The 20,914-nt window shown below is 45.0% G+C and overlaps 1 protein-coding gene across 2 annotated transcripts in view; it reads right to left on the bottom strand.

The window, feature by feature from the left end:
- LOC132447521 (seizure 6-like protein) overlaps positions 1-20,914 on the bottom strand; it is a 34,211-nt gene that overhangs the window by 12,613 nt on the left and 684 nt on the right. For both annotated transcript variants that reach the window (XM_060038327.1, XM_060038326.1), the window contains exons 2-7: positions 6,599-7,117; positions 5,920-6,059; positions 4,672-4,867; positions 2,463-2,648; positions 829-1,000; positions 1-20 (exon numbers count right to left, since the gene is read on the bottom strand). The exon at positions 1-20 is cut by the window's left edge and continues 147 nt beyond it. In XM_060038327.1, the coding sequence (XP_059894310.1) occupies positions 1-20; positions 829-1,000; positions 2,463-2,648; positions 4,672-4,867; positions 5,920-6,059; positions 6,599-7,117 (1,233 nt within the window). The remainder of the gene's footprint in view (positions 21-828; positions 1,001-2,462; positions 2,649-4,671; positions 4,868-5,919; positions 6,060-6,598; positions 7,118-20,914) is intronic.

Raw genomic sequence — 20,914 nt, forward strand, 5'->3', positions numbered from 1 at the left:
GACCGCTCCAAAGCACCAGCCTGGGGGGGGGGGGAGAGTGATGGAACGGTCCATTAAGGAGTGAATAGGTGGGTTGGTTGATGCTGTTGCTAGTCGGTCAGGTGGTTAGTTAGTCAGTCAGTTTGCAAGCTAGCTTGTGAATTTTTAGTTAGTCATTTAGCAAGATGGCTAGTTAATTAGTTAGTCAGTTCATTAGTCGGTAAGAAGGCTGTCAGATCTCGTCCTCTTAATCGATTGCTTCCCTCCCTTTCCTTCGGTGTCTCACATCTGTCTCGCCTAGGTTGTTTACACCTGTCCCTCATTAAAATTCCCCTCCTGGTGTATTTAGGCAGCGTGTTTCCCTTCCTCTGTGCCAGTTCGTCTGTGTTCTTTGTTTCAAGCGTCCAAGCGTTTTCCGGGTGATTATTTTGGTTCCCGGGTTTTCTGATTCCTGCCCGTTTACTTCCGACCATGCCTTTGCCTTCGCCCTGCCGGATTGTTTGCTTGATCTCCAGCTGATTACCTGTGTACCGAGTCTGACCGGCCATGCCTTGATCTTCTGCCTTCCGGGTGTTTCTTCTAGCATTCTTCTAGCAAAGAACATTCTTTCTGTCCAGACTCTTGCCTCCCGGGTCGTGCTATCGGGTCCTATATTCCCTGTTGCTCAGCACGCCGTTACACAAGCTCCCAGTTAGCTAGTTATGTAGTGTGTTAGGGTAAGGCGTTGAGGAGTTTGTTAGTTGAACTCAATCAGTTTATCATTGTCAGTTAATTAATTAGTCACTTAGTTAATTAGCGTCCTCGTTATTCAGCACCACCAACTGACACAATACCCACGGACAGACACACCTGTCAGTGGGCCCCAGGGCCAGCCTCTCCAGATGCAGGTGCAGTCTCTGGCCCCTGGGAGCCTCCAGCGACCAGGAGCAGGAGCGGTCCTGGGTGGCGTTGGGTCCCGGGTGGGGGGACGGGGAGAGGACCCTCCCCACCGTGGCGTTCTTCACGGACCCTCCACATAGGGCTTTCGGAAAACACACAGAACCCGTCTCACTTCAGATCCAAATGGTCACGCAGAAGCAGTGGTATCGGTTTCATTATCGCACGCTAACGTTTAGAAAAAGACTTTAGAAAACACTAGAAAGATTTATTGATGTCTTATGAAGATAACAGTCAACCAGAATAATGTGCACACAAATGGATGATACAATTGTTTGTTTTTAAAGTTGTATTTTTATGCACGATTGCCTTCACTCCAAGACCAATTAGACTCTGCAGTTGCTTACTAATGTTATTCAAATCACTGCCGAAGGAACGTTCCTTATGTCGGGCAGAACAAAGCTCTGTTATGGAAATACACTGGGTCGTAGCCCAAGGAAATCTCATAAAGACCAGGAGATGTTTGCAGTCCTTTAGACTTTCTGGATACACGAGGAATTAAAATCATTAAATTAAATAAATAATAAATTTATAAATCCATCCTGAACATATTATTTTATTATTGTTATTACATTATGAATAAATGTATGCCTATCATCCGAGTTATGCTTTTAGTGAAAACACCCTTTGGCGGAAAATTATTAACATGGCTCAATAAATATATTTACTTGTAGCTCAACTTTTTGAATAAAATATGAACTTTTAATTTGTAGTTATATTGGTGAGACGTTCAGAGCTTTTTTTTTTATTAAAGGCACCCAGTGCAACTTTATGTAAACATTCAATGAAAAATAAACATTCAATTTCTAGTCTTTTTTACACGTAGTAAGTTTCAATAACTCCATACCATTACATATCGACATTCAAGGAGCAAAGATGAGACGTCGTTGTGTGGTGAGAACTGATAGAAAATCGTAAACAACAACAATCGCTGGTGGGGAGAAGCCATTTTTCCATTGACTGGAAGCCTGCTTTATTTATTGTAGGTTACAAAAAATAAAGAAAATGGCGGCATTGTTGTCGTTATCGATTTTCTATCAGTTCTCACCACACAACGACGTCTCATCTTTGCTGCTTGAATGACGGTATGTAATGGTATGGAGTTATTGAAACTTACTACGTGTAAAAAAGACTAGAAATTGAATGTTTATTTTTAAGCCTCGAAAGTTGCACTGGGTGCCTTTAAAGCCAATGGGAGGGTAAATCCTTTAGCTGCCAACTGAATTTATACAAAAACAATATATACCAGCATTTTGATAGGATTGGGATAGGATTTGTATAGGAAACATAGTTCATAACAGAAAACAAGGTGTTTTATTAGTAATTGGATGGACTACGGCTAGGCTGCTAGGCTGCCAGCCTGCCACAAAAACGATTCTTAACTGAACATTATGCAGAAGAATGGACCAGTTGGCATAGACGACTGGGTAGGATGGTAGGTTGATCAGTCTATCATACATCTGGGCGGATTCTCCCACTTGTGATGTCGATAACGGCTCGGTTTTCAAATGGCTTTACTAAACACTTGTCAACATGATGCAAGTTACCTCTGCAGCTGGGCTCTCTGCCGCTCCATTGGGGCAGCGACGCGTTGACGCAGACCAGTGTTGGCGCCCCCTGCAGGTGGTAACCCATATGGCAGCTGAAGCGAGCGATCCCCCCAGGCAGCAGGTCCAACACGGACACCTCCCCAAAGTGAGGCTTCTTGGGGAGAGCGCAGCTCAGCCTGAAGACTATGATGGAAGAACCATGAGAAAAAAATGTAAATAATTACAGTTAGCCAAGCTATATGCAGCAGCTAGAGCGAAATAAAGGAGATCTGGAGGCTAGTTATGGCATAACACTTAAAAGCCACCCTCCTGTTGGGATAGTGACTCAGTGAATCAGTGTTTTGCCTGGAACGGGAGGTACCAAAGCCCACAAGCTTTCTGATTGGAAATTATGTAAATTACGGTAGGCCTACCAAAACTGGTGTTGGCAATTGAGCAGTGTTTGTGTTCCAAAGTGAAACAATTATTTGCATCCAGACAAACGTCTTTTTGGAGTTAAATGTTTTCGATAAATCAAATTATAATATAATTGAATTAAGAATTAATTTACAAAATACAAACCAACAGATTTATCTCTGTCGCTATTGTAGTACAAAACCGCTATGAGGTTTACCACTTCAATGTCTGTGGTCTAAGTTCAACCCCTCTCTCTCTCTCTCTCTCTCTCTCTCTCTCTCTCTCTCTCTCTCTCTCTCTCTCTCTCTCTCTCTCTCTCTCTCTCTCTCTCTCTCTCTCTCTCTCTCTCTCTCTCTCTCTCTCTTTTAGAGAAAACAGTGTCTGATCTCATCTCTGTCTTGCATGCTGAGTTTTGTCTCAGCCCCTCAGGGAACAAGGTAGAGGGGTTTTTCAGAGCGTAGCATCAAACCCTCGTAGCTCTCCTTCCAGCCTGCATCAACCACGCTACTAAAAGGCGCCCTGCTGTTAATGGCTAATGGTCTCAGGGGATTGTGCAATAATTGTGCAATCATCTCGTTTGGGACATAGTCTCTTAATGGAATGGATTTTCTCGTATTGATGCAGATTGTGTGCGTGAGTCTAAATTAAGTGGTCCTGTGCAGCTCAACTGGTACGGTGCGGTAATAGCAATGCCGGGGTAAAATGGGGAAATTCCCTCTCGGACCACCCACTGCAAGATATGCTTCGTACTGACGTCACTGCAAGACACTAAAACTGTAGACGAAATGAGTCCCAATTCAGTTAGGATTGTGTAATGTCTTGTGAGAATAAGGCATTGTATTGGAACTGACGTAACACAGCACAAAACGAATTTCCCCGCAGAGACAACACATTTGCCCTTCCTATTTGAAACCTAATCCAGGGCATTCATTGTGAACCATTGTTCTGTTCTTGTGTGCTCCCTGGTAAAGAGATAATCCAGTGGTGAGGGACTGAACTGGACAGGGGGAACAGTGCAGGTGGGTTCAACACAGTGTCTCCGTCCGTCTCTATCCCTGTCACATCTGCACCACTCCGGTACAGCCACCTGCCTGCTCACGTGTTCTTTCACACAGCGGTACAAAGCCACACACACAGGGCAAAACGACGCACTACAAACCAATATCAAGTCGTGGCTGATAAGGTTGGATTCAGTGAAGCAATTACCAAACATCGAATCAGATAATTAGCATTAAATTATTACATTGTGTTAAATGATATTGAAGACACACAAAGTTAAAACATATTTGATAAGAAAATGATATGTGTGTGTTAGTGTGTGCGTGTGTGTGTTAGTGTGTGCGTGTGTGCGTTAGTGTGTGCGTGTGTGTTAGTGTGTGCGTGTGCGTGTGTGTGTGTGTGTGGGTGTGCATGTGTGCGAGAGAGAGAGACATAAGGCCCTTTTACACAGAGATCCCTCTATTGCCATAAAAGAGAACCGGCATTTTGCTGTCTTTTACACAGAACCAAACCAAGCCGGCGGGATGCCGCCCCTGAGTGTGCTTATATAGAATGCCAGCGTTCCAGAACACACAACAAAATCCAATTTGTTTGTTAAATAAATGTCCTGCCAGTCCAGTCAAACGCCCGTCCAAACATGCAATCTCGATTTTTACAGAAAGATTCTGCAACTCTAGGGGACTCGGTACAACCATCGCCACTTTGCGAGTCAAACAGCAAAACAACCCAACAGCTTTGACTCAAGTATCTTTTCAGTTTAGCATCAATCCATTTCAAAATAAAAGCGTGCTCATGGGGTTCCTGGACCTACTCTGGTAGTGGAGCTGGAAGACCCCCAGGCTCCCCTCCCCCGTGGAGCGGAAGAAGACGGACAGCACATTGGTGGGGCTGCGGATCACCTGACCCTCCACCAGCAGGCTCTGATTGGCCAGCACCAGCGGCCCCCCGCTCTCATCCTCCCCCTGGATGGAGAGATGCTCTCCCTCCGTCAGGTTCACACTCTTTACCTGGTGGGGGGAGGGGGGGGGGGTAGGGGGGAGAAGGAGAAATATAGAGTAGGGAGAGTGAGTAAGGGAGGGAGGGAGAGAGAGAGGGATGGAGGGAGGGAGGGAGGGAGAGACAGAGAGAGAGGAAGAGAGAGAAAGATGGAGGGAAAGTGGGTGGGGGAAATAGAGAGAGGGGGGGGAGTCAGGGGGAGAGAGATGGAAGGAGAGAGGGAGGGGGTGGGGGAAAAAAGAGAGTGGGGGGATGGAGAAATAGAGTGGTATGGATATAGAAAATGTGGGATATGATGAGAGAGAGAGAGAGAGAGAGAGAGAGAGAGAGAGAGAGAGAGAGAGAGAGAGAGAGAGGGATGGATAAGAGGAAATGGACATAGTGATCACATCGGGATGGAGATAAAGGGAAAGGCAAAGTGACAGAGAGAGAGAAAGAGAGAGAGAGGACGGAAGAGTACAGCATGTGTGACAGAGATGAATATGGACAGATAGAGATTGAGACGTAGATAGAGATATGGAGAGGGTGACAAAGGAAGAGCGAGCGGTTGAGGGGGAGAGAAACAGAGACAAATTGGCAGAGAGATTGGTGGCCATTGAGAGAGAAAGAGAGAGACATGGAGATGAACAGATAGTGATGAAGATGGAGAGTGAGATGGAGGGAGTGAGAGAGGAAGAGAGAGATTGAGAGAAATGAGGAGACAGAAGACAAAGAGGGTTTATTTAAAGAATCAGTAGTAACAGAGCAGTTTAAATATTATATGAATAATGTATTCATATTAATATTATGTATCATATTAATAATATATTATCTATATATATATATAACATGTATGATATCATTTATATAGTGCTTTTAAGACACCCAAAGCGCTTTACATACTGTGTGTGTGTTGCGTATAAGCTAGTGGGATATTAAGCAAATTCCAACAACAACGACAAGAGGCAAACAAACAACGTTTAAAAACCAGAACGCCCACAGCGTGCTGTCAACACAGTCGCACAGTATACAGATATGTCGGATATACTGCAGTTCTGCGCGTGTGTATCTCTTTAGTGTGTACCTGCAGCTCCACTCCGTAGCCTATGTACACGGTGACGGTGTAGTTGCAGTACAGGGATGTACCATCCGGCAGCGGGGGGTCATCGGAAGAGTCGATGTATCCTTCGGGGTCCGAGAAGTTCACCCCACAGGCTGGTACAGCTGGAAGGAGCGACCGCGGAGACGGTTACAAGGGGCTGGAGGTTTCTAAATCTTTAAATGCTAAGCTATGCTAATCCCCCCTGCATCTGCTCGGCAAGGTGATGTCATTCTCTGTGTAAATCTTGTAAATACGTGCATTGGGGAGAGAGAAATGTAAGCCTGAGCAAACTCATTTGGTTGTGGACATTGAGAAGCCCTCGCCGGATGCTGTTCCCAAATATAGATACAGAATCTGATCTCTATCTCATCAACATATGACAGAGTGCTTTTCTGGGAAGGTGAACAAACCTGATAATATAAGGATTATAAATAATAAATAGTAAATGAATAATATGTTATAGACAATAACAAAGAAACAAAAAACAATAAATGATAGAAAATAAATATAAATAGCAAATAATAAAACATAATAAATATGATGATAAACTATAAATAAGGAAAAATATACAATGAATAATAAATCATCAATAATAATAAAAAAAGAACAAATTAAATAAAAGTCCCAAAAAGGAATGAAACTGCCGCCATTCTAGACCGACCTGGCGAAGGCGTCTCCGCCTCATCACTGTCCAGCATCTCCGGGGTTACCGTGGGAACGGCAGGTATGAGGTCCATTCCTCCCCCGTCCCCCGCGTCGGTGTGGTGCTGAGGCTGGGGGCTCTGGGGCGGGGGCTGGGTCCCGGACAGAACGGGGGTCTGACTGGAGGACCCGATGGAGGGGGAGGAAGGGGAGGAGGAGGAGGAGGAGGAGGAGGAAGCTGGAGGTGGCGGAGGCAGCGGAGGTCTGACCCGCCGCGGCGCCCCCCCACCGTGACCTCCAGGCAGGGAGGCCCCGCTCAGCCCCCTCCCCAGGAGAGGCAGCAGGTGCTGAGGCAGAGCAGAGGGCACGACCAGGCCCCGCTCGGCGGCGCGGGGGAGCAGCTTGTCCCGGTGGGCCAGCACGGAGTGGATGAGACCCCCGGCCATCACCCTGGACCCAGGGCCCCGGGGACCCTCCCTGGTCCCCCCCGGACCCTCGGGAGGGGAGGCAGAGGGGGAGGGGGTGGGGAGGACTTTCTCTGGAGCATGGGTGAGAAGGAGGGAGGGAGGGAGGGAGGGGGGAGAGAGAGAGAGAGAGAGAGAGAGATTTTGAGTTCTTAGCACAACAATTAGATTTTGATACCTCTTTTAATCAAGTTGCTGGTGAAAAAAAGGGACATAATTTGATCATAAAAATGTATTCTCTTATGAAAAAGAGAGTGAGGGGTTGGACGAGAGAGGACAGGAGCGAGAACAGAGAGAGGGATAGAGAGAGGATGACGGACAGAGACAGAGAGTGAGAGAGAGAATGAGAAAGGAGGAGGAGGAGGAGGAGGTGATGCTGGTGGATTTATATAACTGCACAAATAGGTACATTAGAGTACAGTGCGGTTTGCTAGTGTCCTGCTGTCCCGGACTCTCTGGTCCTCCTGGTCTCATTAGAGGTGGAACTGGCTACCGGGAACGACCTGACACACTACACACCCATCGTTTAAAGTACACACACACACACACACACACACACACACACACACACAAGCACGTGCACACACACACACACACGCCCACGCACACACACAAACAATAAGGCTCAAGAACAAACGCAAACACACACATTCAAAAGCACATACACACAATACAATGAAACACACATACTAAAACACAAGAACACACACATACACTGTTTATGCAAGTGTACACAAACAGACACACACACACACACACCAGGTTATGATTTTATGCGTATTTTGTATAAGTATGCAGAGCAGCACACACACTTGTGGAAGTTGGAGTGCAGGGGAGCCAGGCAGTGAGGCATGACAGAGAGAGAGAGAGAGAGAGAGAGAGAGAGAGAGAGAGAGAGAGAGAGAGAGAGAGAGAGAGAGAGAGAGAGAGAGAAAGACAGAGTGGAAAATAGAGAGAGAGAGAGAGAGAGAGAGAGAGAGAGAGAGAGAAAGAGAAAGAGAGAGAGAGAAAGACAGAGTGGAAAATAGAGAGAGAGAGAGAGAGAGAGAGAGAGAGAGAGAGAGAAAGAGAGAGAGATAGGGAGAGCGACTGCAAAAGGAAAAGGGAGGGATAGACAGAGAGAGAAGGGAGAAAGGCACAGTGGGAAAGAGAGAGGGGGGTGAGAAAGAAAGAAAATATGCACAGACCAGCAAACTGCTCTTGCATGTTAAAGTGCCGTCTCCTGCAGCTTTCTACAAAACGCATAGAACAGCATGCACACACACACACACACACACAGACAGACACACACAGACACACACACAAACGGCCCCTAATCTTACTAACCCCCTGCTTACACCCGTTGCTTGGTTAGACCAACAAGGAAGCGACCCACTCCACATGCATCAAAGCACTGATACTCACTCAACAAACTCTTCGACCAATGCATCTCCCCAGCAGAGTCTATCCTCTCCAAACCAGGGGACAGAAAGACTCTCTCTTCTCCCCACCCAGAAGACAGACCCTCTCCTCTCCACTAACAGGAGATAGACAGACCCTCTCCTCTCCACTAACAGGAGATAGACAGACCCTCTCCTCTCCACTAACAGGAGATAGACAGACCCTCTCCTCTCCACTAACAGGAGATAGACAGACCCTCTCCTCTCCACTAACAGGAGATAGACAGACCCTCTCCTCTCCACTAACAGGAGATAGACAGACCCTCTCCTTTCCTCAGCCAGAAGAAAGACAGACTCTCTCCTCCCAGAAGACAGACAGACTCTCTCCTCCCAGAAGACAGACAGACTCTCTCCTCCAAGAAGACAGACAGACTCTCTCCTCCCAGAAGACAGACAGACTCTCTCCTCCAAGAAGACAGACAGACTCTCTCCTCCCAGAAGACAGACAGACTCTCTCCTCTCCACTAACAGAAGACAGACAGACTAGCTCCTCTTCCCAACCAGAAGACACAGACTCTCTCCTACAACCACCAAGAAGACAGACAGACCCTCCTCTCCACTAACAGTAGACAGACAGACATTCTCCTCTCCCCTCCTAGAAGACAGACAGACTCCCTCCTCTCTCCTCAGAGAAGAAAGACACTCTCCTCTCCCAACCCAGAAGAAAGAAAGACTCTGCACTTCACTTTGTACAACAACATAGGTTTATAAGCCATGTTATTTTAATGATGTGGAGGCTTTTATTGTTTACCTGACATCTGTCCCTGCGTGTATGCAATGCAGTGTATTTAGTGGTCTCTGTTGGAATCTATGGTTTTTGTGTATAATTATAAGTTACATACAAAAAAACACATCAGTATTCAGAGTATATGGTGCACACTGCACTACACCGTATATTGTATTTGACTATGAATCTGATAGCTGCCTCTGTATCCCACTGCATTCATATAATTCGCAATATGTATTTGCTTTATGTCTCTAAAACGATGTGGCTATAATGTACTTGCATATGAATGAATGAAATGTGTAGTTGAGTTGCACATCCGTATACTGGATGTGTATAAAGTCCCAACGGCTCCCTCATTATGTCCGGTCCCTTGCAGGCTATTGCTATAGATCTGTAACACTTTGATTAGCAATTTCTCTCCCTTTGTTTTCTCCTTCACTTGCTGCATGTCTCTATCTCTCTCTGCATACTTTACTGTGTACCTGATGTGAATGGTGTAACACTTGTGCACATCCACACAAACACACACACACACACACACACACACACACACACACACACACACACACATTTTACGTTATTTCACGTATTCACGTTTCACGTATTCACGTTATTATCTACTAGATTTTCTTCCCAACATTACTTGTATGTATGTATGTCATTAAATCTAAGGCTTTATTTAGGAAAAAAGATCCATGTTTTATGCTTGTTTTTGTTGCATAAGTCTCATTCACTTTTGTGCCGATTAGTTTTTGTAGTTCCAAATGGTTTAGGTTGAGTCCCATTACGGCTCTCGACAATTTCTCTCCTTATCACCATAGGCTAGAGACCTTTGTGAAGGGTTCTGGCCCATATAACATATCTAAATGGGCTCTGACTGATACTGGCCATAACTCAGCCACAGAAACACTCACACTGGGAGCATGTGATGATGGAGCTGTTTGGAATAACAGACCCCAAACATTACAGAAACGGCTGCGGCGTTTGCTTTTTATTGCTTTCGTAGGATTATGAGAACAAGATTGAATAAATACACTTGTCTTCGGGCTTTGTGACAGCCATGCACATGGATCTCATGATCAGCCATGCATATTTAATTCATTTTTAACAGCTATTATAATATATATATTATATATATATATATATATATATATATATATATATATATATATATATATATATATATATATATATATATATATATATTATAAGGTCATTATTAACATATTATGAACTGGGGGCATTACGACAAGTGTCGTAAATTAGCTTTGGCTAGAGACACTGATGCAAACATCGGATTACTGCCTCACGCTTGTCTATGTTTCTGTATCTGTCTGTATTCAAATAAACCTCCAATAAATTAAAATGTGTTTTTAAAATGAAGCTCATTATGGTAGGAAAGGTGTGTTTTGGATTGAGTTGGTTCACCACCCTGCGTGTCAACGTTTCTAGTTCATTTGTTGATTGTATTGATTCTCTCTCTCTCTCTCTCTCTCTCTCTCTCTCTCTCTCTCTCTGATGATTCACTTATTTATAGAGCCGGGTCAAACCAGACTGATCGTTTGACTTTTGATCACGATGAACATGGTGTGGGAGTTGTGCATACATTTTGTGTTTCTTCATCTGAGTTGACATTTTGAATTTTCTCTCGAATAATGTGTCAAGACATAATTTTTTTGTTTTTAATAGTATTAAAGGTGGTATATTTGTAAACCTAGTATCTAATTGCTAGAGCAGACAGACAATTTTGTTCTGTTTGGAGAAAGTGAGCGAGACACTGTGTGTGTGTGTGTGTGTGTGTGTGTGTGTGTGTGTGTGTGTGTGTGTGTGTGTGTGTGCGTGTGTGTGTGTGTGTGTGTGTGTGTGTGTGTGTGTGTGGGGGGGGGTATTTGTGTTTGTTATGTGCGTGCATCCATGGTGTTGTTAGCCAATAATGTTATTCAGATTCCCCTGAAATATGCTAACACAACAGCATCAACAGACTGACTTAAGCAAAACAAATAGTTCTGTTTCAGGGGCTGATGCTAATCTTTAAATGTTTTATAAATGTATGAGCTTTAAAATATGTCCAGACATCTTAAAGGGTGTCTGGTAGTGAACTCAATACATATATACAGTATATATGTATGATATATCTGCTGTTTAAGTTTAAGCTGCAATGAGCATTGTCAGCCAGTAAAACCAAGGGGGATTTCAAAGACTCTCTATGAGGGAATCTTTAAGAGAGAATGCAGGACATCTTCAGCTAGGTAATTAATATCAATGGCCCGATTCTGCTCCAGCTAAACAAAGAAATGATAACATAGTGTCAACGACAGTTATACACGAATGCATGAATTAAAAGTGGATTAAAAGTTGATGTGGACACGCACAGAAATGTGAATCCATCTGCGCACGCACTCTATGGGGGTGGCAGTGAAACCTACAGGAATGTCTGGAGACAGTGGATGGATCATCAGGTTTCCTTTGAATGAATTATGTCCCCAAAAAATGTACATCAAAGCATTGCGTCTCTACAGAATGTAAAGCATACAATGTCTTTGGCATCGTTGGAAGATATATTTTCTTCCAGTGCATTAATATTTATGAGTGCAGAACAACAAAATATTTTTGGCGGTTCGTTATTTAGTTTTCTCACTGTCAGATTCGTGCACACTCTGATACAATAACACACACACACACACACACACACACACACACACACACACACACACACACACACACACACACACACACACAGGCACAAGTATTCACACATGCGTATACACAATGGTCATAAATACACGTGCACACTTGTCATGTAAAGCCTCTTGGCTCAGGAAGGCAAGTGAATAGACGTAACCAACAGTATTTGTTAGAATGATCAAACAGAGGAAGGTGTATGTAAGAGGAAAAAAAAACGGTTGCCAAGAAAAGTATGAAAAAACAACCACTTTAAGCATGACTAGGATTGCAAGAACATTTTATAAATACTCCCAGACTGCAGCAAAACAACACATTCAAGTAGTATTAAAGGTATTTTCATTTATTTGAATAATGGTTAGAATGTTGCTCAGCTCATGTAATATGATATAATAATATAAAGCTCTCAAGTGTGATGAGATGCCATTACGAATGTTGGCATAAGAAAAACTCCTAAATAGATAAATCCTACCACTTTTACTTCCTGCGGCTCGGGAGTCCGACTGCTCTACTGAAGCAAGTCGTATTAATATTATATCATAAATGTGTTCCTGGGGTTGAATCCAAAGGAATGCGAGAGAATCATGGCGTTCGACGCGTTGGGCTCAGCGCTGTCGGACTATTCGCTAATTGAACCTGTTTGACAAGCGTGTAAAAAGGGGCAGACATCTTCGTCCTCACAAGGGAAGAGCTTGGCTCGGATGAAATCAATCAAGAGACTGCAGAGTCAGGGCCTTTGCAATACATTAACAAATATAACGTTTTTTCTCTCTCTTGCGTAGCCTCCATGCTGAATTAGTGAACATCCGAGCATTGACGATAATAAGCAAACAGAATTGGTCCCGTTAGATGTGTCTATCCGTCAAAACCTTGGACCTTTGGGGGGGAAAACTCGGTGAACTGCTTCAATGATTTCCTAGCCGCGGGGGTTAGTGCTGAAGGCGCAGAAAGTAAAACGCAAACACAATCAATGTTATCTTCGGAATCTGGGTTTTTAACGGGGGAACCCAGGCCTCAATCTCACAGCTGAGTAGCTACCGGTTGACCAATCACAAAGCTGAGAGCTGGTCAGTACGTACATTAAACCAATTGCAATTCAGTCACTGTAAAACACTATCAACTGGATTTCAATCTTCCCAAGCTATTTCAAATGCCGGATGCTATCGAGATGAACAATGTGGTGCACTGTTTCGGATTGAAAACTTTATGTTATTATGGGATGTGAGCAGGCTCACAGGCAACGGGCTCTGGCTAGTCCGTGCTTGAATGGGTGAGAGAGAGAAATTGAAAGAAAACGTGCGGTGGAAAGTGTCTCTCTGCATGTATTTGCTTGAGTGCGTGTGCGTATGTACGTGCACTTGCGTGTGTGTGTGTGTGTGTGTGTGTGTGTGTGTGTGTGTGTGTGTGTGTGTGTGTGTGCGTGTGCTTGTGTGTGTGTGTGTGTGCGTGTGTGTGTGTGTGCGTGTGAGTGTGTGCGTGCCCCGGTGTGATCGTCTCTTCGGAGCAGATGGCATCATCTGCAGGTTCTCCCTCCTCTCCCTCATTTAATTCTCTTCTTTCCCATTTTCTTTCCAATCTCCCATCTCCTCTGTGCCTCGGGCCCAGCTCTCACAGGTTGGGGCAGCGGGCTCTGCCCAGCTGTTCTACTCTCCATCTCCGCTCCTAGCAGCGTTACTCTGCCTTTTTTTCAACGCTCCGCTACCAAACCTCCTCGAGCCATCGTTTCGTGTTTCCGTATCATCCTCATCCAGGATGCTGATTGCTTTGGGTGTGATTGCTTCAGAATGACTCTGTTTTCTTCCTTTTTTAAATCGCTTACTTTATCGACTTTCATGTTCATATAGGAGACCATCCATCATCCTTATTTACTTTTGAGTCATTTAGCAGATGCTTTTTCCAAAGTGGCCTGCAGTGAATTCAGCTAGTGAATACAGAGACAATTGTTTAAGGATTAGGGTAGGGGCTAGACAGTACACCCAGGTCATTAAGTAGCAGGTAGGGTAAGACATTACAGATACTGTCCATTAAGGAGCAGGTTGAGGTTAGACAGTACAGATACTGGTCATTAAGAAGCAGGTAGGGGTTAAACTTTACAGATAATGTTCATTAAGGAGCAGGTTGAGGTTAGACAGTACAGATACTGGTCATTAAGGAGCAGGTAGGGGTTAGACAGTACAGATACTGGTCATTAAGGAGCAGGTAGGGGTTAGACATGACAGATACAGGTCATTAAGTAGCAGGTAGGGATACGATATTACAGATACTGTCCATAGGGAGCAGGTAGGGGTTACACAGTACAGGGACTGTTCATTAAGGAGCAGGTAGGGGTTAGACAATACCGAGACAGGTCATTAAGGAGCAGGTAGGGGTAGGTCCGTACAGAGACAGGTCATCAATAAACAGGGAGGGGCTAGCCTTCTCGCACTCAAATTACTTAAGTTTAGGCTGCAGACAGGAGGACTGAACTCAGCACCTTTCAGCTCGGAGTCAAACCCCTAATAGCCCGGACACTATTCTGTCACAACCTCACCGAATAACCATACATCATGGACATCCACACCTCTACACAGTAACAGACAATCGTTATTCAAAGACGGATGACACGTTCGACAACAACAAAAGCCCCATGCCCGACCTGCTCGGCAGACAGAGCGGCGACATGACAGCAGAAGACGGACGACAACTGATGAAAAGTCAGCACAGCATTTCACACGGCTAAATCCATTCCATCGCAGCGTGCTGGCTGGCTGTGTGTGACGGGGCGTTCTGTCCTTGGTGTGTGTGTTTAGGTCAATGAGGTGTGCAGTGGGGGAGGTGGGATGTACTTAGGAGGGGGGGGGGGGGGGGGGGGGGGACTGATGAGGCGTGTAAAGGAGCGACAGTTAAGGTTTCACGATAACCCGTTCTGAGCTGAGCTGTCACAGCATGGTGATTAACAAAGTGAGAGTGTGTGTGTGTGTGTGTGAGTGTGTGTGTGTGTGCAAAAGGGAGAACAGGGCTTCTGGAGCGCACACACACACACACACTTACACAAACAGGTACACACACACACACACACACACACACACACACACACACACACACACACACACACACACACACACACACACACACACACACACACACACACACACACACACACACACACACACACACACACACACACACACGCAGGCTGACACATGCTGCATGCCCACACGCATGTATGCAAGTAGGGCACCCAACTGAAATAACCAGAGCTATATCCATTTCTTGGGATTTTGAGGACAGAAGCGACTGAATCTCCCTCCCTGCTCCTCACCCGGCTCTCCCGTCCCCAGAAGGGAGGCTGAGAGGGGGAATTAAAAAAAAAAAAAAAAAAAAAAAGCAGTGAATTTGCACTAAAAGAAGCTAGGCAGGGAGCCAGGCTGGTGAAAGACAAACACAGCCATATCCTCCCAGAGAGAGAGGGGCCTCCTGCTGTGCATTCAGCTGTTACTGTAGCGCGTCTCCCCACCAGCACCACCGTGCTGGCAGCACAGGGACCCACGCGCTCACACACACAACCACCAGAAACCAGACTGCACCGAGGAGAACCACGCCGCCATCGACCCGGCCCCCAGCGGTGCGGCTCTGGGCCGACACGGGTGTGGCTCATCACTCGGATTATCGATCAGCTCGTCGGAGGAACCGGGCCCAGCGACGGCAGACTTTTAACTGGGGAAGATTCTAGACTGTTCCACGAACGTAATTAGTGCTGTGAGGGACACCTGTGTTCGTGCTGTGATGACAGCGCTTTGAAAAGGCTCCGTAACAGCGAATGATAGACGACATCTGCATAATGTCCATATGTTTCCTACCTTGAGTACAATAACTACATCCATAGGTAGAGTCTTATCATACTTTATGAAGTGTGTTTTCGTAGCCGTGTTTCATATAGCTGTACGGTATATTGAGAAGAGTACAGCAATTGGCATCATAGAATGATGTCTTTAAAGCCATGTCTTCTATCGGTGTTGATCTGGATGGATGAATAATTCATTCATCCTGTAGGATATTCAAATAGAAGCCAGGTTATTGAACATCAACACCACCATAGAAAGAGTAAACAACATTGTTAGCCTTAGATTAATAAGTTTCCGATTGGTGTACATTGAGTGTGCTACACCAATAGAAAGAATATCCTTTTTCTATTGGTGCTATGTATGTAAAAGTTAAATAACATTCAGCTATTAATTTGATCTGTTCATCTATACTTTCCAATTGACCAGTACATTGATGATACTTATCCTATAGGAAATGTAAATAACATCAGACAGTTTTATTATATCCTTATTATATAACTTTGTTGGGCAAAAAATGTTCTACTTATCTACTGAGAGTGCTCCATAGCCAAGACTCGGACGCTAGGTTAAGGCCGTTAAAGTAAGTTTATATTTAACCTATATAAAACAGATAAAGCACCATATAAAAGTGATTCAATATGGCTGCAGCGCTCCCAGTGACGACTGCTGTTTATTCCCCCGTGCGTTCCCTCCCATGGTGATCGATTCCCCTTCTCAGTGACTCACAGACTCTGCTGCTCTTTGAAATCACTTCTTGAGCCTACCGTCATTATTTTCGCCATTTTCTCCATCCTCCCAGCGTTTAGCTTTTCATCAAACTTTTTCAGCTTAAAGTTAAAGGTTGTCTTGGTTTTTTGGAGATCGTGATCGAGGCCGACAAGGCTCTGGGCAGAAGGCTGCGACCTCCATTATGCTGCTGCTACTGCTGACGCCTTCACCAGAAGTGACTCAGGCTGGCTCCTCTGTATCAGCAGAAAAAGTCCCACATTAGTAATTATGTTACCAGCTGTACTGTCTCCACCATGGACCCCCGCTGTTGGCATTTGACAATTAAATGCCCTAGCGTTTCACCCGTCAAGTTAGCGTCTGTGGAATAAGATGTCTAAAATAAGAAAGAAATGGAAAGCATTTTGTGCCCCCCCCCCCCCCCCCCCCCGCCCCGACATCGGCAAAACAGTTTCTACCGAGAGTTGTCTGTTTGCATCATAACAACAATGGCTGAGTCCCACGCCTTGACAATTCCCATCGTCATCTGCAAAAAAGCGAGGGGCAGAGGCGTATTAAAGTGTGGGTACTCACTGGTCACGCTAGTAACTGTCTGGGGTCTGTTCGTTTAGCTGTTTGATGGTAAGGATTTAGAGTTATCATTTAGTTTTGAACTCTCCCTTGAGCTTTGTCCAACACAGGAACATAATTTCCCGTCATATTATGGAGCATGAAAAGAGAACTGAGAAGCAATGCGATGTGAGTGTGTGTGTGTGTGTGTCTGTGTGCGTCTGTTTGTATGGGCGTGCATTCTGGACTGTATGCGCGTGTGTGTGTGTGTGTGTGTGTGTGTGTGTGTGTGTGTGTGTGTGTGTGTGTGTGTGTGCACGTGTGTGTACATGCGTGTGTATTTGTATTTACTTGTATTTATTTATATACTTGATGTAACACAATGCTGATTGAGGCTATGGCCCACTGATGAGAGCCCTTGCATTTTGCAGCATTATGAATATTATCAACTGGCTGTCGACATTCACGGGAAAAATCCCAAGTAATACACAGTGACGCCTTTCCCATCACCCTGCTGTTCTGCCAGAGAGGGTAACGCAAACGACTCGCACTTCAACTCACTTGTTTGTGTAGCGTGGTTGTTTTTCCTGGTCCCTGCCAGTGTTGCCAGTAAAGAAGCAGACTGACGTCACAGAGACAACACTATTCGGATCTCCGGGAATTCAGGACCAAAAACACACCTGGAATTACCCCTTATCGCCATAGAGAACTGAATTGAAATCTTCGAGATTGCCACTTCAAGCATGAACAACAATAAAACCCTGTAAAATGTAGGTGACAAATGGAAATAAGTACGACTGGTCCTAAAAAGAGATTGCTGGACAAGCAGGGGCTGTTGCCATGGTAGCTGGACTCATAACTTATTTCAGCTTCAAAACCAGCAGCATCTAAATGAGAACGTATGAAATGAGAATGCACACCGACATGGCCAACAAATTCTCCTCTTGTATATAGCATAATTACAACAAAATTCTCCTTTCCTTGTAGTGTTTTGATTGGTTTGTGTAGAGCTTAATAGCAACACAGAGCACTAGGATAACGTGATGGTTGTGTATTGAGAGCATGGTTAGAACTTGTGCTAGTTTCTGATTAGTTTTGTGTGTTCGTACTGTGTGTGTGTGTGTGTGTGATACTTTCATTACATCATATTGTATAAGTTCACAAGAGTAAAATCCTTAGGCTTGTTTCCTCGACAGCCATACACCTCAACATAGCAGCAACAATACAAGAGAAAGTAAATAAGAAAAAGAAGAGAAGTAAAAATAATAATAAGAAGAAGCAGAAGTGGGAGTGGGAGTGGTAGTGGTGCGTGTATGTGTGTGCGTGTGCGTGTGCGTGTGTGTGTGTGTGTGTGTGCGTGCGTTCATCGCGATATGTCGCTATATTTCTTTGAACCCATTAGTAAATGGGCAGATGACCGTCCTCGACCGCGGAGAAGATACCAGAGGAGCTTGGAGCTTTTATCAGGACCCTCCTGCTGACCCACATAGAGACCAGCCACGCTCAATAATACATCACACGCACTGGAATGGTTTAGGGGACCCCGGGAGGGAATAAAAGCAATAATACACGTATGTATCTGAAAGAGTTTATAGTGTTTATATACTATGAGAGTGAGTACATGGAGGAGATGCACTGGGTTAAGTGAATTTAGAGACAGTTGTGGTGGTGTTGTCAGAGGTGTTGTGGTTTATAAATACAACTAAAAGCAGGTATTGACTGTGTTCGCTCAAATAGGCCCGGAATCACGTCCGTTACTGTAAACTGCTCATTTTCTGTATTCTATTGTTGGACCACGATGACATCCATTAATCAATTGGTCAATGACCAATCAGCCCCGCCAACCAATCAGAACTGACAATCAATCAATCAATCAACAAATCAGCAGCTTCCACAGAGAAAGCAAGAGAAAACACCTGCCTGTTTACCCTAACCCTTACTAATCATAGCATCCAGAGGAGTGAAACTAACCATCCACACACAGATATCACGCACCGTTTCTTCAGCGACCAGACAGCAAGAGAGAGAAAAGGAGAGAGAGGGAGAGAGAGAGAGAGACATGGTACGTTAGGGGAGAAGATAAACACGTTGACACGTCGACACAGGAAGACAGGAGGATATATCATCACTGCGCCGCATGGGGAGGGCTCTGTGCAGTGTGGATTAACACACTCAGACGTATTTGGAGAGAGAGAGAGAGAGAGAGAGAGAGAGAGAGAGAGAGAGAGAGAGAGAGAGAGAGAGAGAGAGAGAGAGAGAGAGAGAGAGAGAGAGAGAGAGAGAGAGAGAGAGAGAGAGAGAGAGCAGACACTTCGCTGGGATCCCCGTATCAAAGGGAGATGACAGATGAAGCAGCATAGCAGCACAGGCTTAGCGTTACAGCTTTGAAGCAAATGGATACTGAAATATTAACTATTAAAAATGTTCCGCTCCGCTTCTGATAGTGGCAATCATTTGAGCGCTATAGGCTGCAGGGGCGAAGGAGACACACACAGACGTTCACACGCACACAGACACAGTGACACACACGCACACACACAAGGGACATGAGCACAAGTTTTGTGTCAAAATACGAAATCTCTCGAGACGTCATTAGGCTTCAACATATCTCATAATTTATACACCACTCAAGCAACATGGAGAATTGTGCTGTCATCCTGTCAAACTCAACCATGTGTGGTCCCCTGATTTCTTCTTAATATGTACGAATATCTATATCTATGTCTATATAGATAAATATACAGGCTATCGTATAAATATACAACTTTTAACAATTATTAAAATTGTTAAAAGGGTTAACAATTTAAATAATAAATAAGGGTGAAAGAAATCTTCATACATCACTAGGTGCACTACAAATGCTGCTACCATCAACAGACAAGCACGGTCACGCGCACGCAAAACACACACGCACGCACACGCGCGCGCGCGTTACATTACGTCTCTACTGGAAAACCTCATTAACCAAAGTCACCAACAGCGTAATGAAATCGGTGAAACGATTGGCTGACGTGCGGACGTGCGTGTACGCGGGTCTAACCCGCATGATTGCGCAGTTGTTCTAGGCGAGTTGTATTAGTGTGTCCGTGCATGTAGACCTTGTGAGGACCACACTAGGCCTGCGCGTGTTTATGTGCCCGCGTGCATGTAGACCCACAGAGGACCAACTAGGCCTGCGCTTGTTAATGCGTGCGCGCGTGCATGTAGACCTGCTGATGACCAACTAGCCTGTGCGTGTTTATGCGTGCGCGCGCGTTCATGTATACATACTGAGGACCAACTAGGCCTGTGCGTGTTTTCACGCGCGTGTATGTGGGCAAACGTGCACGTGTTTCTCGTGCACTAGGGACTGAAAGAGGTGGTTGCTAATGGGAAACATTCATCCAGTGAAGGCAGACACCCAATTGTACACACGCCATCTCCAACCAAACACATAACGCCAATAAGTTCCAACCGGAAGGCCTGTAGCCTAATAGGCTATAGTTACACTTTAGAGTAGGCTACAGGCATGGTAGGCTGCTGACAGTTAGCCGGGTGGCATTCATTGTTAACATTGGCTCAATTTAATTTGATTTGAACAAACAAAAGCCCACTTAGGGCCAAAAACAAAGCATCCATAGCAGGCCTACTTCAGCAGGCAGACTGGTGCGAGAAGTTGACGACCCCCGGTTCCAACTTTCTCTCGCTGCTCTCCCCCTCACTGCTTTCCCGTCGCAGAGCAGGCACCGTTTAACCGGGTTCATTACGGTACATTCAGACGGTCACCGTGGGTTACCTTTCTTGTTTTCACCGCATTTGTTATCTCTCCTCGCGAGTTACAGGGCCAATCTGTTCTATTTTCTTGCGATGAAATTAAGCGATAAACAGAATGGCAGAGCCATTAAAAAATAAACGGTGGTTTTTTTTGGGGAGGGGGGGGGGGGG

Source organism: Gadus macrocephalus, chromosome 19 (assembly GCF_031168955.1).
Source record: "Gadus macrocephalus chromosome 19, ASM3116895v1".
Classification (NCBI taxonomy): domain Eukaryota; kingdom Metazoa; phylum Chordata; class Actinopteri; order Gadiformes; family Gadidae; genus Gadus; species Gadus macrocephalus.